Genomic DNA, 18,279 nt, shown 5'->3' with positions numbered 1-18,279 from the left:
GCCTAAACCATTGTTTGAAGTCATCAACAAGAATGGTGGAGCTACTCATTACTGAGTCCTTTTTTTGACAATTTGATTTCTGTTTTGGGGGGGTTTCGGTTTTTTTTAGCTATGGTCTTAAACTTTTGATCAGCTGAAAAAAAATCATGTTTGAGTGTAAATGCAGTTTTCAGACCATTCCCTCTTGCACTGTCTCTTGCAGTGATTTCTTCTTTTAACATTGTGAAGCTCTAGTTGGAACCTTCTTAAGATCCAACAGTGTAAAATGCAAATTCTTGCACTTTTTTGACTGGTCTTAATGCTGTAAAAGGAAAACTTTGTCCTGTAGCTGTACAGTCCTCACCTTTAATTCAGCTTTATTACATTAAGTAACAAAGATGAATGATGATGAGCCTAAGTTAAAAGTTTCAAATTGGCATTACTGAGTTAACTGGAATTAAAGATCAAATCTGTGAATTTAAAACTGAAATATATCATTGAGTATAGTCAATGGGTATGAATTAAACCCTGAATTGGTGGATTTAAATTTAAATTAAAACCTGTATCATTGGGTTTAAACTCAAGTTAAATCCTGATTCATGAAGATGCACTCACGTGGCATTGCTGAAACCGACATACTCATTTCCTGCTAGTTTGTTCATGAAGTTCATCACCTGCAGAGAAAAACATCTAGTAATAAAAACAAATAAAAAACCTACCCTTAAATATCAAAGCTAGAATAAAACTCTGAATTTCACCATGTTTAAACAACAAGTTAAAAGTAAACAACAAGTTTAAAGGTCTTTGGAAGTAATTCTAAGAAACAAAAATGTTTCCATTGTGCAAAAAATCATATAATCATATCATAATAATTTTAGAACATTTGTTGATTTTTGGCAAACATATAAAATCCAATTTATAAAGAAACTTTAACTTTCTTGACTTTGTGAAGTATGACCAAGCAGCTGATTTGATATATTAATTTCAAATTTTGAAATCACATTCATACTCACATAATCAAACTTCTCAGCATTGCTGGCTCCTTGCTGAAAAACACAAGAAGAATTACTTATGTTGTCTCCATCATACATCAAAGAAAAACTACAGCAGAAATCAGTAAAAGCCAAGACTCGAGCATTTGATCCAAATGTCAATAAGTGAGGTTGGGTTGAGATTATAACAAGGAGGCAAAAATAAATCAAGTATTAAACTCAGAATGTGAAGTTAAGCTGATTTTTTAAAATGACAATTTATTGCACCATTGTTTTATTGTGTCATTTCACAATAAAACTGACTGAATGTTAACAGATTACAGGTAAAACAGATTATAAAGTAATCTTTAAGGAGTCAGCTGTTAATTAGTCTTAACCTAAAAAAACAAACAAAAAGGAAAAAGTGCTGCTGCTTGTGTAGATCAGTACTGTATCTATAGAAAATTAGAAAAGCAACATTTAAACATTAGTAAACAGAGAAAGACGGAGAAAAAGGAAAACAAATTACCAACATGTTTGACTCATTTCTGTTCGTTGTTATTTCCAAAGAACCTACAGCTGGAAAATATGCGGCAACAACAACAACATAGAACCAGTGTCTAGATCAAGAGCAATACAAAAGACACAGACAGAAACCCTCTCCAAACCTGTTATCAGATTCAGGCTGGAATTGGTTTCACACAGAAAAACGAGGAGGATAGTTATTAAAAACTAGATTTAAACACAAGAGTTTTGTGTTTATATAATAAGTCTGCATAAATTTGCTGCTTTATCAGCTGAAAGTGTGATGCCTTAATGGCTTGTTAGAATAACTACAGTCTAGGAGGAGAAGCAGGTGGTTTTATAGTAATTATATTATTTATTGATCGATTTTCTTATTGCTAATGATACACATTACTTCAAGCAGGAGGTTGACATTTCTACAGACTAAATTTAGAAACATTTTATGTGAAGTCTGAAACTGAAATATTCTGCATCATACGCACAAACATGTTTTCATCTTAATCTGCAGTTTTAAGTGAAAACAACTAATTTCTGTTCACAGCAGCGTGTCTGAAAACTCAATGTATCAAACTACGTTTGTTATACAGTCCCCTCCAAACATGTTGGAACAGTAAGCCAAACTTGTTTGTTGTTGTTGTACACTGAAGACATTTAAATTTAAGATCAGAAGATGAGCCAACCAGATGAGCACGAGACTAGAGTTCCAAATGTCAGCTTTTATTTCCTGGTAGTTACATGTAGATGTGTAAACAACTTAGGATATATCATCATTTGTATTACACCACAGCATTTTTAGGTGAACAAAAGTAAAGGAACAAATAATCTTCAAGTAAATATCTTTTAATATTTTGTGGAGTAACCCTTGCTTGCAATGACTGTCTCACGCCTGCGACCCATCAACATCACAAAACTGTTGCATTCTTAATTTGTGATACTGTTCCAGCCTGTTTTTAGAGCTTCTTTCAGTTCTTGTTCATTCCTTCAGTCTCCTCTTCAGGAGGTGCAATGCATGCGCTATTGGGTTAAGCAGGTGATTGACTTGGCCAATCGAAACTTTTTTCCCTGATGAAGTCCTTTGGCAGTGTGCTTTGGATCATTGTCCTTCTTCATGAGAAAATTCATCTGTATTAGTTTGGATGCATTTCTCTGTAAATTGGCAGACAAAATATTTCTGTACACTTCGGAATTCATTTTGGTCCTACCATCAATTGAATTCAGTTTATTCATTTTGCGCCAAGTCACTACAAATGTCGTCTCAGTGCACTGTGCACAAAAATCAATAAATCTAAAGAAGCCATCAGATTGTGTTGAATCTTCACTTTGTCACAAGCTGTATTTCCATCCAATTTTAAATCGAATTTTGAGCAAATTTTAAAAATTTTGCAAAAAGGAAAACACAAAACATGCGAGACGTGTTTCCATCAACTGGCTTGAAGCAAACCAATTAATGTGTGCAGTAAACAGGAAGTAAAAGTTGCAAACTTGCAGGGTGTCATAATCTGTATTTATTACCTCCGCCAAGGGTGAGGTAATGTTTTCGGTCGCGTATGTCTGTCCGTCTGTCTGTCTGTCGGTCTGTCATTCTATCTGTGGACAACATTACTCAAAAACTTGTGGACGGATTGTCATGACATTTTTACCACATKTGGGTACTGGGCCAAGTAACACAACTTTAAATTTTGGTGATGTTCCGGATCACAATGCGGATACAKGAATTTTTTTTTCTTTTAACACTCTGAGATCGGCAAAGCTGTGATGCTTTCACAGGGCGTGGGTTTCAAAGTGTCCAGCAGGTGGCACTGTAGTATTGGTGTGCCCCTTTGTAACTCTATTACAGGATGGGGGAAATTGGTCTTGGCGGAGGTTTGCACTCTCCGAGTGCTTCTAGTTTTCCTTGGTTACATTAAGCTTACATTTGGAACTCTTGTCTCATATTTTGCTCTTAAACCCAAATGTCTTCAGTTAAAAACAAAAACAAGGGAATATGACTTGCTGTTTGAATACTTCTGAAGGGGACTGTATCATATGGCAGAGCTCTTTAACTGGCAGCATGGGGGTCACCTCCAAATTGCAGGTGAGCTCAGCCCAGCCCGCCAGTGAGCTCATTTCTTGTTTACACGAGACTGGTCTCTGAAAATGCTAATGTTAACTGGGGTGAAAACACAAAAATCACCCATTTACATGGAACCACTGCAGTAATGTACCAGCTGCAGGGTTGCCAAATGGGACATAGTAAAGTGTTTTATTGTTCCTTTAAAATAATCATATTTTGAGTCAAAACAGCAGATCTGCTGTATGACTCTGTCAGTCATATATGCTGAGTGAGAGTGTTGTAAGATAAGGTGTGTGTTGTGTTTGGTGAAAATACGCATGTAAAAAAAAACGCTTAAAAATTGCTTTTTTTATCTGGCAACCCTCTCACTCATGCTCTGATCATGCAGTGGCTTCATGATCACAGTTACATTCGAACCTGGAGAATAAACTAAAGTTCGTTTGGACCTAGGATTATTTTTTTTTCCTACAAGCTACAAATGGTAGGAGAAAAAAAACACCCTGCTGTCTGTAATTTATTGTAATTGTTGTTAGCTTAGGAGAAACTTTTGCTGTGTGCCGGCTGTTTGAGCATGCATGCTTTCACAGCTGAGGCCTCCTCCTCTGTTTAATATAGGTTTTTCTTGTTTCATGAAAATTACTTCCTTTACCCGGGGCGGCTGTGTCAGAGTGGTTAGAGGAGTTGTCCTGGAACCGGAAGGTCACCGGTTCGATCCCCCGTTCCAGCTGTCTCAGTTGTCATGTCCTTAGGCAAGACACTTCACCCCCAATGCCTCTGATGTGTGGGGCACAGTTTGTAGTATTCGCTTTCAGTATCCTGGTTGGATAGGCAGTCCATTTACCCCTCTCTCCAACCATCTGGCCTGTCTGTCTAAAATATGAACATTCTGGACCTCAAATAAATATCCCTTATCCTTGAGATGTAGGTGAACTGTCGAGTCTTGTCCTGAAGAATTGGCTTTATGGTGTTGAGCCACGCACCTGTGGAGAAGGTTGTTAGTTTCTCCAATATATGTGTCTTACTCATTCCTCACGCCACTGAGCTTCGGTTTGCCTCCTGGATGGTTTTGGGGGTCTTGTCTTTAGGATGGACCAATCACTGTTGGACAGTCCTGTTGAGTTTGAGATGTACCAGGATATTGTTTTTGGAAAAAATACAGTTTTTCAGACACCATCCATCCATCATCTATACCTGTTTCTTCCTTTCAGGTTCATGGGGGTCACTGGTTCCCATATCCAGCAGTCACAGCGCAAAGGGCGGGGTACACCCTGGACAGGTCGCAAGTCCATCACAGTTTTTCAGACACGCCATAGACATATGGGATGACAACGTTTCTGCATTTGCTCTTTTGGGGACATGTTCGGCCTGATGGTCTAACATTCTAATGACAGAAAGTTTGTGTTCCAGTGGATGGTAGGAGCAGGTACTGATCTGTGGTTTACAACCTCTCATTGGAGTGTCATATTTTGTTGTAAAAAAAGGAACATTATGTAATATTGGTTTTGGAAAATGGCAACTCAGGATACAGTTGAACCTTAAGGGAATTATCCCATGTAGGACCAGGGGCCTCATGTACAAAGACTTGCGTGGATTTCTTACTGAAACGTGACATGCGGTCAAACCCAGAAAACGGCGTACGCACAAAAAAACCGGATGTATCAAACTGTGCGTATGCTGGAATCCACGCACATTGCTTTTGTACATCACAATTAACGTGGAACTGAGCGCAGGTAAGACACCTCTCCTGACACACCTTCATTAACATATGTTAAACAGATGCATATTACTTCCTGCATGTGTGAAGGACACATTTGAGTGATCCCTGCGCTATCAGAAACGAGTTCTAATGTCATAAAAAATAATGAATTTAATATAATGTGAATGTGAAAAAAAATCCTAAGTAAAAATAGGAATAAAATATGTTTATCATGCAAAGAACGAGTGATTGTGTGTCGGTGTGTGTGTGTGTGCGCGCACACTGCTGTGTTGTGCAACCAGCTTATCCATCCATTCTGAGTCTGAAAATATTAACTTTGCGCACGAGTTTATTACCATAATTACTGTAAACACAGATAAACATAGATCTTAGTTTATTTCATAGCTGATATTAAGAAACGAGTCTCTGTGCCTCAGTGGAGAGTTTTCATGACGTGATGTTGGAGAGTCCCCACAAACGCTACGCGTGCTGCAGCCTTCGTGTGCAGTCTGTCTGTCAAGCTTTTGCTTTCCTACTTACAGCATTTTCACAAGTTATAAAGTGTACTCCACGTGTCATTTTGGAGAAATCCCCAACAACGTAAACGCCAAGTATGAAACACTTCCACTGCCGGCCGGCGAGGGTGCGCACGTTCCAGAGTGCGACCATAACTCAGCCTTTAGAATCATATGGATGAGACGATTCCATTGGTCATGACTCGGCTTTGGGTGGAGTGGACTGACACAGTCCCGATGGGTCTGCCAGATCCCTCTGGAAAACTCCTGTGGAACCCCAATCAATCGCTGCTGCTGCTGCTGCACGCGTGGCGCACACGGCTACTCGCTGCGTCGCACTCCCAGAGCGCAGCAGTGCCAAACTGAAAATGATTTTTCCTCAAAACGGCTGATGAGCCACGCGTCATCAGAAAATTCTATCTGTTTATAAATAAAAGCTCTGTGTGTTACACTATTTATTATATCCTCCAGTAAGGCTGAATCCGTTCCTATTCAATGTATTTTTGGCCCAACTTTGCGCGTCATTTATTTAACTGCGTCCATGTGGATGTAATAACTGTTAATCATGTGTGTCTGGTGTGAAAAATAATCATTTTCACATCATGAACAGTTTCTCAGAATCACCTCTAAGTGTCGCCAATGGAACCAAAATCACAGAAACGTGCGTACGCCAGCCCTGGAGTTGGCGTGGGGCTGCGCACATTTTCACGGTCAGTTGAGCTTTGATACATCCGGAGTTTTACGTGGAAAATGGCATACGCAAGGTTTTTGTGTGTACGCACCGTTTATACATGAGGCCCCTGGAGAGTATGTTTTCTGACAAACTGGAGAGAGTACAGAAGCTCTTATAAAATGTTTTAGCTTGGATATTATACAGTATTTACAGTATAGTCCAGTCATCCTTGCATTTTACATGCCTCAGTGTTAAGCTACATTTTTGCGAAGAAACTATAAATATAGATCCTATGTTTTGCAATGAAATCATGAATATCGATAATTTTTAAGATAAGCTTTGCTTGTCTTGTGGAGCTGTGTGGTGAAGTGGGGTTCTGTGGGGTGGGAGCTTGGCTGGGTGCTGAGCTCCAGGGAGGAGCTTTGAGTAAATACGTGGTGCATTTAGACACTTCTAAATGGCTACCACAAATATTGAAGGATTTCTCAAACGTATGCAGTCAAAGCAACACATTGGATATGTTTGATGAGAGAATGACATTAAAACATTATATAAAACTTAAAGTTTATTTTGCATTATACTCTACTTTAATCAAAGGCACTTTGGTGTTGAAGTTTCTGTGGGTGTTTTGAATAAAACTGTACTATCATTTAATCTTCTCTGATTAAAATGATGATAAACATAATATTATTAGTTGAGTTTTGGACCAGCAGAGGGTTGGGGGTGGGGGGAGATGAATGTAGTTCCATGTGAGGACAGAAATCTTCTAATGTAAGTAATGGTGTACTTGGGTTACAGAACCGTTTGTATGATTAAAGCTCAGCTTAACGTGGTGAAGATGATCTGAACTGTTTCTGAGAAACTGAGTGAGATAACAGTGATTTTGCTTTTGGCCTAAATCCCCTTTCAACATGTTTCTCTGTAATTGTCCTGTTTAATCTGCAGATGATTATTCACCTAACACCAAAAAGACTTCATGTTTTATTTTCCAGCTACAGTCAGAAATTTAAACCTCAACAGTTCAGCTAAGAAAACCAAAGGTCAACAGGCTCTTCTAAAATCTATATATCTTATGATAAGAAATGTGCATTTGAAAGAAATAAACTATATCGTTTGGAAATGTTATTTGATATTTTCTCCTAAATAACCTGCAGAAAGTTTAAAAAATTTTTTTAGAATTTAATTACAACTGACCTTGATGAGAGAGGTACAGACAATGGCGCCTGCATTAACCATTGGGTTGTGAGGTTTATCTGCAGGAGAAAATCAGAACAGAAACAACCACACAGATGAGTAGAGAGAGGTACTGAGGAGCACTGTATTAAAAAACAGTAATCTTTCTGTGCCAAAGGTACAAACATTCTGAAAAAAAAAGATGCTTTCAGTTGATCAGCGCAGACAGAGGAAAGGCAACTTTCTCCTTGGGAAACGCAGCAATATATAATATATATTATAATATATATTATACAGGTAAAACGTCCGATTATCAGAAGGAGAGAATAAAAACACCAACTTTAATGTGACGTTACGTATCTGGAGTTAATCAGGCAGCAGGTAACAAAACCCTTTCTCAAGAGGAACCAAAAGAAAAACCGAAAGTTGCAGGCCTTTTTTTAACTATAAATGGAAAGGGGGAAAAGCAGACAATAGTGAATTTAACAGGGCAGTTAATCTGTTGGCAAACAGCAAAACTGAATAGGCTGGCATCAAGAGCAACAGTCTCAAATTAGCTGATTAAAAACACTATTTCTAACTGCCAATGCGTGACTGTTACATAAATGTTAGTTTAAAAAACTTCATATTAGTTGTTAAATATTGTAACTCAATAACCATGATCACTTTGACCAATAGAAACTTAAGGAAAAACTATTGTTTAACCTCTAGGAAACGTCTGAAGATCAGCTGACAGTGCCATAAATAAACAAACAAACAAATAAATAAATAAATAAATAAATAAATAGTCTGCTCCTTCTTTGCCCTTAACTTTTTTCTGCAGGCTATTGATGCAGAACAAAACAAAAACTCAGGCAAACTAAGTAACAAAATGAACCTTGTGACATGACCTTTTTCAAAAGTAAAAATGGAAATGATCCACTCTGAGACAATGGACCAATCAGAGGGATTTCCATCTGTTGTTGAAATCTCACTTAGAACATAAGAAAGACACATAGTATTCATACTAGTAGCTTATTGAACAAAAACTACAAGTGATAAAAGGCAAAGGCTGATTTTATTAAATGAAGGAGATAAATTTACCACAGATAATTTAGTTGTAAGGTAATTTAGGTTTTTTTTTTTCACCTTGAAAATTTATTTCCAGCCAAGTATCCTACCTAAAATAATTGGTATTCCACACATACCAGCAAAAAGCAACTTAGTAAGAGAAGTAGAGACATCAAAAAGTCCATCATTTTAATTATGTCAAACAGGCTGGCTTGAATACTCTAAGACACTAATAGATTTTGAGTGCCATTATTTGATTGTAAGCACAAACAATTTAATTAGGCCACCAGGACCATGAATTGTCTTAATGCCACCGTATTACAGAAACAAATAAAATAAAATAAAAAATAGTGGCTGGTAAGAAGTTTGAGTGGTACAAAACTTTTTCTACCAGCCACTGTGGCTGGTGGGGAAAGTTTTTAATTTCCACCCCTGCGCCCAGGGTCACACAAGCATTCATAAAAAAAAAAACATTGTGGCGATAGATAGATAGATAGATAGATAGATAGATAGATAGATAGATAGATAGATAGATAGATAGATAGATAGATNTAGATAGATAGATAGATAGATAGATAGATAGATAGATAGATAGATAGATAGATAGATAGATAGATAGATAGATAGATAGATAGATAGATAGACACAACAGCTTTTTTTTTTCTTAACACAACAGAGCTGTGGACGTCTGTCCATATTCACACACACAGCGAGGGACACTTGAGGAAATGCTCCAGTAGCTTTTAATTCATGTTATTTTTTAAATTATTTATTTTTGTCTGAGGCCAGTTGTTAAAAGAGCTAAAAGAGAGATCAGCAGCTTTTTTAATCCTATTCAGCTGATTTTCATGTCTTTTTTTCTAGAACCACCGTTAACAGAAAAATAAGTTTCCCCAACAACACTGAAAGTTGAGTGAAAAACAAACATGATCCAGCCAAAATTATTGTTGTTTTTATACTTACAGTTAGGTACATATATATTTGGAGACATTTTTCTAATTTTGGTTCTAGACATTACCACAATGAATTTTAAACAAAACAATTCAGATGCAGTTGAAGTTTAGACTTTCAGCTTTAATTCAGTGGGTTGAACAAAATGATTGCATAAAAATGTGAGGAACTAAAGCATCTTTTAAACACAATCCCTTCATCTCAGAGGCTCAAAAGTAATTGGACAGATTAAATAATTGTAAAAAAAATGTTCATTTCTAGTACTTGGTTGAAAACCCTTTGTTGGCAATGACTGCCTGAAGTCTTGATCTCATGGGCATCACCAGACGCTGTGTTTCCTTCTTTTTAATGCTCTGCCAGGCCTTCACTGCAGCGGTTTTCAGTTGCTATTTGTTTGTGGGCCTTTCTGTCTGAAGTTTAGTCTTTAACAAGTGAAATGCTGCTCAATTGGGTTGAGATCAGGTGACTGACTTGGCCATTCAAGAATATTCCACTTCTTTGCTTTAATAAAGGTCTGGGTTGCTTTGGCTTTATGTTTTGGGTCATTGTATGAAACGATGACAAGTCACGACGAAATGACGAGTCAAATTGTAGGTAGAAAATAAGGACACACCCGGTCAATTTCCTTTCCCTAAATGGACACCTGCCTCAGATTAGATCTGCTTGTTAGCCTGCAGTTAAACACACCTGCAGTCATGACACCTTGGAGGGCTGCTGACGAAGTGGAGTAGCAAGAACCATGACTCCAAACAAGAGAAATGTCTCTTGAAACAAAAGAGAGGATTGTGCAACTTATTGAAGAAGGTAACTCTTCACACATGTTTGCTAAAGATGTGGGCTGTTCACAGTCAGCAAAGATATGCATGATACAGCATGGAATGGTTGTTAAAGCCAAGCATACTGGTAGACCAAGAAAGACATCAAAGTATCAAGACAAACAACTTAAGGCCACTTGTCTTGAAAACCAAACAAGTACAACTAAACAGATGAAGCATAAATGGGAGGAAGCTGGAGCCAATGTATGTGACCGAACCGTAAGAAATTGCCTAAAGGAAATGGGATTTCAATACAGGAAAGCTAAAAAGAAAATTGGCGCCTAAACAAAAAAGAACAAGACCGCAACGGGCTAAGGAGAGGCAATCATGGACTGTGGATGACTGGATGAAAGTTATCTTCAGTGATGAGTCAAGAATCTGCATTGGACAAGGTGATGATGAACTTTTGTTTGGTGCCGTTCCAGTAAGATTTACAAAGAGGACTGCCTGAAGAAAACAAACAAATTTCCACAGTCCTTGATGTGGGGCTGCATGTCAGGCAAAGGCACTGGGGAGATGACTGTGGTTAATTCTTCTACCAATGCACAAGTTTACATTGACATTTTGGACAGTTTTCCTCATCCCTTCAACTGAACAGATGTTTGGAGGTGATAAAATAATTTTCCAAGAGGACAATGCATCGTGCCATAGGGCAAAAATTGTATTCAGTTTTTATTTTATGTGTTCAGCACTTTGTTTCAGCAGTGGCTGATATTATAGCGCTTTATAAATAAAGTTTGATTGATTGATTGATTGAAAAACAGTGAAGGCATTCCTTGGAGAAAGACACATTCAGTTGACATCATGGCCTGCACATAGTCCAGATCTCAACCCAATTGAAACCATGTGGTAGAAATAAAAAAAAAAAAGAAAAGGTCCACAAGAAGGCTCCTACCTGCAAAGCTGATCTGGCAACTTCTATCAAAGAGAGTTGGCACCAAATTGATGAAAAATACTGTTTGTCTCTCATCAAGTCCATGCCTCAGAGACTGCAAGCCTTTATAAAAGCCAAAGGTGGTACAACTAAATACTAGTGATGTATTTTGAATGGTCTTTTGTTTATCTATTTTTCATGATTCCATACTTTTTTCTTCAGAATTGATTGATTCCATATTTTTTTCCCTGTGCTTGTTCAATAAAAAGTAACCTTCACTGACTTCCACAATGTTTTCTCTTCATTTCTTTGAATGTTCCTGAAAGCCAACAAGTTGCACTTTGGAATGACCTTGTTATTGTATCATGTTTTTGATCTGAGTTTGTTTTACAGAATTAAATGTCTGAATGAGTGCTCATCCAAGACTGGTGGCTCCATACTTTTTCCAGGGGTTGTACAGCGGTAGGGGGAAATTTTGAGGATTTATTCTCTCTTTACGTGTTTTAAAATGCTGTAATTGCTTCATTATATTTCAAACCCCTGCTCAGTTGTCTCTGAACTCGCTGCCCTGTTGGCATAGGTGCAGTGACGTAACTGACGATATGACGGTAGTGGGTAAATTTCTACCGTAGGCCAACTTCATACCGTTTGTACCGTCTACCGCATATACCGCGCAGCCCTAGCTGGACCTGGGCACACAGTATGGCTGTGAATACCTCAGAAAGAATAAATTCAGCTGGTTCTGTCCTGTGTCACATCATCAATAAAGACTAGTGACCCAGTGCCACTGGCAGCCATGCATAGGGATGGGTACCTTTGACATTTGAATCGATTCGGTACCAATATCCGGTACCTGGCAATCGGTACCGGTACTTAACGGTTCCAATTTTTGGTACTTTGTGTGTGTTGTTTTTTTAATAATAAACTTTTTTTATTTATTTAACATATTTCTCAATATATAAAATTTAACAAATATCAAGACAACATCCAACTCTTTGAATTGTAACATCACTTTTTAAACTAATTTCTTTAATGTGAAAACTCTTGAAAACAACAAGACTGTTTTGTCTTACTGCACAAATTAAAATCCAGCTACACGTATTTCTACTGATGTCATTTCCCCACTAGAAAAATTGTCTGATTGAGATCCATGGAAGGCAAATAAGTTTAAATCAAATAAGCAAAAGAGGACTGAGTTAAAATAAATAAAAGGCATTCAAGCTACGTTTTGAGCATCCAAAACACACCCAACACTTCAAGTTGGCTGCTTGTGCTCTTTCAGATCAGACGCGTTCGGACTGTCAGGAAGCACCACTGTTGTTTTCCTACTTTGAGCAAGCGAATGTCGTGCTCACAAGATAATTAATCCACCAGATAATTCAGTGGCGGTCTGTTCGGCGAGTTTTACTCCAGGAGCTGCGAGGCTTTCATGCTACGTTCAGACTGAACTCTGTTTACAGAACCAGCAGCTGCTGACGTCATTAGGCTCTTGTGCGATGCTGCGTTCATGACAAGCATGGAAAATCTCACACTCTTATGGCAATATGGTCACAATGATGCGTTTAGGAACCGAAACATGGTAACGTTTGATGTTACGTGAATAGGTTCTCGGTAGTACCGACAGAATTCAGTCTGTACTTTAAAAAGTATCGAATTCAGTACCCATCCATAGCCATGCATGCCCAAGCCATCACACTGCCTCCGCCGTGTTTTACAGATGACGTGGTATGCTTTGGATCATGAACTGTACCACACCTTCGCCATACTTTTCTCTTTCCATCATTCTGGTAGAGGTTGATCTTGGTTTCATCTGTCCAAAGAATGTTCTTCCAGAACTCTGCTGCTTTTTTAGATGTTCTCTTTAGCAAAGTCCAGTCTAGCCTATTTATTCTTGATGCTTATGGGTGGCTTGCACTGTGCAGTGAACCCTCTGTATTTACTTTCATGCAGTCTTCTCTTTATGGTAGATTTAGATATTAATACGCCTGTAGTGAGATTCTGTCGATGTTATGGACAATTGCTAAATCATAAATTCCTCGTAATTTATTAGCATAATAAAAGGGGGCACCACCTGGTAATCCAGGAAATTAATTTATAGATCTTAAGTCAGTCTCAAATACTGAATAGTGAATTCTACCAGTTTAAAACGCAAACTCAATAAATTACGCACAGACGAACATAAATTTCAAAATATACCCTGTATTAATTGATTCAGAGGTTACAATACAAACAGATTATTTGGCAACAGAAACCATTATTATCAAGACCTTGAGGTTTAACAATAAGCGTCACTATCACCCTTTAATCATCTCATCATCTCATCTTGTTTTTAATCAATCATTCTAACTGAACCTCTTCTAAGCTAGCCTACACTAACAAAAATTATAAGAAACTTAAAGGTTAATAAAAGGAAGAATTAATCCATCTATCAAGGAGGGACGTAAATTATAAAGAGACCAAGTTATGTGGTGGAGACACAACTTGCGTTAATTCCAACTTGTTGCATTCACATTAAGAGAGCACACCGCAAACTGCCGTGGGGTTCAGCGTAGCTTACCGGAGTCGTCTTCAGACCTCTTTGGGCACTTTGCGATGGTTCAGACCAACAGCCTTGTCTTCCCTCTGGTTGAAGGTTTGCTTTGGACTGGCAGACAAAGTCCCGTTTAGATAATCTGGCGCTCTGATAGGAGTTGGCAAACCTCTCAGCTCACGCACATGACACCCTTCGCAGCTTCTGCTGGATCCTGACTTTGTGAATGACAGTCAATTTAGAATCCTACGCAACTTTGCTTCCTCCCAAATAACTCCGTCAAAAGTACAAAAATAAAATAAAATAAAGAAAAAATGTCCCCAAAGGGAAACTGGAGTTTTGTCCTCCTTCCTTACTTCATGCTGACTTCTTTCACTCTCTTCTTCTGACTACTGCTAAAATTGTTCTATTGTCCTCACTCTGAAACTCATGATTGGCTGAAAATAGTCACATGATCTGCCTTCCTATACACAGTCTGTTACCACTAAAATTGATTAAACACACAGAAATAGATTGCTTGTGAAGTGATTAAAACAGTACATTATTTCAAATGATTGGATCATGGCAGAGAATACAATGGGTTTTTCCTCTTTTTTTTATCAAAATAATAATAATACAAAAACACATTCGTTCATGATGTAATTATGAAACCAGTCTTTTGGGAGCGCTCTAAAACCATAAATGAGATGGTATGTAAATGGGTCTCTTTGAAGCTTGTGTATGTGACAAAACCCAGCAGGAGATCCGGTCCCAAAGAGGGTTTTACTGCAGCAGACCCACTCCTGCTAGACATTATGTCTGCAAAGAGCTTGAGTTCTTTGTGATAAGCGGCCATTTTGAGCACATCAAAGGGGTTCTTACACAGCACTCAATCAACAGGAGGTGGTCATGTCCTGTTGTTACCTTACCACTTGTAGATAGTAAACAAAGGCTTGAAGATAAAAGAATAAGTCATTGTTCTCTTGTAGACATGAGAAAGAATAATGTGTTGGCCAAAGTCTTGAGGTAGAACTTTCTTCAGGTTACTGCTACACGCCTACCTCCTGGAGAGTGTTGTTCACTTGGTTGGCTGTTGTGAAGGGGTTTCTCTTCACCAAGGAGATTATTCTGCCTTCATCCACCACTGTCGTCTTCCGTGGGCGCCCAGGTCTTTCTGCATTGATGAGTTCACCAGTGCGTTCTTTCTTTCTCAGGATGTACCAAACTGTAGATTTTGCCACTCCTAATATTGTAGCAATTTCTTGGATGGATTTTTTTCTGTTTTTGCAGCTGATGGCTTGTTTCACTTGCATGGAAAGCTCCTTTGACCGCATGCTTACTTCACAGCAAAACCTTCCAAATGCAAGCACCACACCTCAAATAAACTCCAGGCCTTTTATATGCTTAATTGAGATGGACATAACGAAGGGATTGCCCACACCTGTCCATGAAATAGCCTTGGAAGTCAATTGTCCAATTACTTTTGGTCCCTTTAAAAACAGGGTGGCACATGTTAAGGAGCTCAAACTCCTAAAATTGGATGAAGGGTTTAGGACCTAAACCCTTCATCCAATTTTAATGTGGATACCCTCAAATGAAAGCTTAAGGTATGGACTTTATGTCTATGTATATTATATAACCATAACTTGAATATGTTTCTGTAAACAAGTAAAAAGACAAAATTTGTGTCAGTGTCCAAATATATATGGACCTAACTGTTTATGAGCTCAGAGGATTTATAATTTATGACAGGCTGCAGCTTCACCCACCAACCCGCTGTCTCGCGTCGTATTGAAGCACGGCACAGTTTAAATTCATGCTCTTATTTTGGAGTCAACACAGTTTCCTTTAGTTCATCCTTTACCCAGAATGCATCGCTTCAGATCTCCAATAAACAGTTTAAAATTACTAACATATTGCATGCTTTCTTACCGAAGCTCTACCATAAACATAAGAAAAATGACCAAGAAGTCGCAGAACTTGCAATCCACAACAACTTTTTATTTTAACACCATGAGTCAAAAGTCTTTTTCTATAAATCACTTTCTCAAACTGTGATGAAAAGTGCTATGAGTTTGAAAGCAATTTGTCATGACACTAGTTGGCAGTATTGTGCAAGAATGTCATGTTATCACTGGGAACATAAATTCTGGTGAACTGAGACAATGTTGTGCTTTAATTTATTTATATTTTTTATTTAAAATTTATTCATTTCATTTAAAAACAAAATAAATGCTAAACATACAACAAATAATAATACAACACAAATAAAAGGTAGCAGAAAGAAGAAAAATATTCTTATTGATTTCTGCCCCTTTTTCAAAAATAAACTGAAACAATAAGAGTCTTCAAATAATAAAACATAACAAAAACGTTAACTCCTTCTCGAACAACAGTTCTTATGAATGCATGTACAAATTCATATTTCTTCAACAATCTAACTTTTACCATTCTCTTAAATTTATTGAGTCAGCATTTTTATAATCACTTTCCAGATTRATCCACAATCTTATTCCTTGGATTGAAGTACATCGGTCCTTCAAATTTGTTCAAAATGTTGTTGGGCTTTACAAACACCTCTATACCCTTAAGGTTATAATTACTTACTCTCAACACAATTTAATTGAATATTTAGAGGTAATACATGTTTATGAGCTTTATACATAACCTGCAAAATATTATGATCAACCAACTCATAAAATTTCAATAATTTCAATTGACAAAATAATATATTTGGTGGGTGACTGTCATGTTTTCTGGTGATAATGCTTACGGCTCTTTTCTGTAAAATAAAGATGGGATTTGTAATTGTTTTACATGCTTTCCCCCAGACTTCAATATAATAAATCAAGTGTGGAATAACTATTGCATTATATAACATAAACAAAGCTTTGTCATTAAATAAGTCCCTTACTTATACAATACTGCGATGGATTTGGCTATTTTTGTTCTTAAGTGATTTATGTGAGATTTCCATGTCAGCTTTTCATCAATGATAACACCCAAAAACTTCACCTCATTGACTCTACAGATCAACATAATCAACTTGAAAAGGAAAATCAATAGCTCTGTTTCTATTACTGAATAATATATACTTAGTTTTATTCAAATTTAATGATAATTTATTTAGTTTAAACCAAGTTTGTATTTTAACAAATTCTGTTTGCATCATCCCAATCATTTGTTCTATATATTTTCCTAAACAGAAAAATGTAGTATCATCTGCAAATAATACACATTTAAGAAGCCCTGACACATTTACTAAGACATTCAGATATAAAAGAAATAACTTTGGCCTAAGTACAGATCATTGAGCAACCCCACAAGTAATGTTGCGGAGTTCAGATCTTACATCATTTACCTGCACAAACTGTTTCCTGTTTTCCAGATAATTAGATACCCACTGTAGTGCTGGACCTCTTATACCATATTTATTTAACTTTTCAAGAAGAATGGTGTGGTCAGTGGTGTCAAAGTCTTTCTTTAAATCAACAAAAACACTGACACAATACTGTTTTTGGTCAATAGCTGTTGTTATTTGTTCAATTAAGTCCATGAGAGCCATTGATGTAGAATTTTTTAGCTTTAAACCCATACTGACTGCTACTTAACATATTGTGTTTATTAATAAATAAGTCTAATCTAGTCACATATAATTTTCCAAAATTTTTGAAAACTGTGGAAACAAGGAAATTGGCCAATAAACTTTTCTCTCCATTTTTATAGAGAGGGATTACCTTGGCTATCTTCATGTTGTCTGGAAATATACCAGTTGAAAATGATAAATTACATATATGTAAATGGCTCAATGACATAGTCCATTATATCCTTTACAAGCATCATATCCATGTTCACCCAGTCTTTTGATCTTTTGTTTGCAAGATTTTTTACAACATTCATTATTTCCTTTTTGTCAATTCCATCAAGAAAAATACTGTTGGTACAACCCATGACTATATGGCTCACATTATTATCTACTTTTGGTATTTTAACTGCAAGACTTGGACCAACATTCACAAAACTAGATAACGCATAGCGGTAACAAGGGCGTAACTTTAGGTCTAACATTGTGGGGGTTGTGCTCTCTGTCCATTTATTTATTGAATAAATTACTTTTGTAAAATGATTCAGGATATTTTAGGGTTAAATATATATTTTAATGCTTTTACTGTGATTTACTTAACTTTCCTGTTTTCTCTGTATTTATTCTGCTCCTTTTCTGTCCAACATCAGTTCAACAAGTAAGAAAAAAACTTACTATTTTTCTGGATTTTTTTTTTCCAGCAGTAACACACATTTTACATTTTTAAGATTTACTATATAACATAACTTAATTTCACAAATTTCAAAGAGTGTGTATTTACATGGTTCACTACAGTTTAACTCGGAAAAATTACAACACATGATTCAACAAATACAGCCATAATATGACAAGAGCAGACTAAAACCCTGCATGTCATCTTCAGCAATTATGCTTAAATGTTCATTGTGTAAA

At 37.0% G+C, this 18,279-nt stretch overlaps 1 protein-coding gene across 3 annotated transcripts in view; it reads right to left on the bottom strand.

Annotated features, from left to right (window-relative positions):
* The window catches only part of glsa (glutaminase a), a 38,780-nt gene extending 24,771 nt beyond the window's left edge, over positions 1-14,009 (bottom strand). Inside the window, exons 1-4 of one of the 3 annotated variants that reach the window (XM_014027307.1) lie at positions 13,833-14,009; positions 7,607-7,665; positions 993-1,025; positions 595-653 (exon numbers count right to left, since the gene is read on the bottom strand). In XM_014027307.1, the coding sequence (XP_013882761.1) occupies positions 595-653; positions 993-1,025; positions 7,607-7,648 (134 nt within the window). In that variant the 5' untranslated portion in view covers positions 7,649-7,665; positions 13,833-14,009. Of the gene's footprint in view, positions 1-594; positions 654-992; positions 2,822-7,606; positions 7,666-13,832 lie in introns of those variants that run through there. The other 2 variants (XM_014027308.1, XM_014027306.1) reach the window with 2 other exon arrangements.
* Between the last annotated feature and the right edge of the window lie 4,270 nt (positions 14,010-18,279).

This window comes from Austrofundulus limnaeus, unplaced genomic scaffold (assembly GCF_001266775.1).
Source record: "Austrofundulus limnaeus strain Quisiro unplaced genomic scaffold, Austrofundulus_limnaeus-1.0 Scaffold634, whole genome shotgun sequence".
Lineage (NCBI taxonomy): Eukaryota > Metazoa > Chordata > Actinopteri > Cyprinodontiformes > Rivulidae > Austrofundulus > Austrofundulus limnaeus.
Note: the sequence above shows the minus strand (reverse complement) of the source record. Positions and strands in the feature narration are given on the sequence as shown.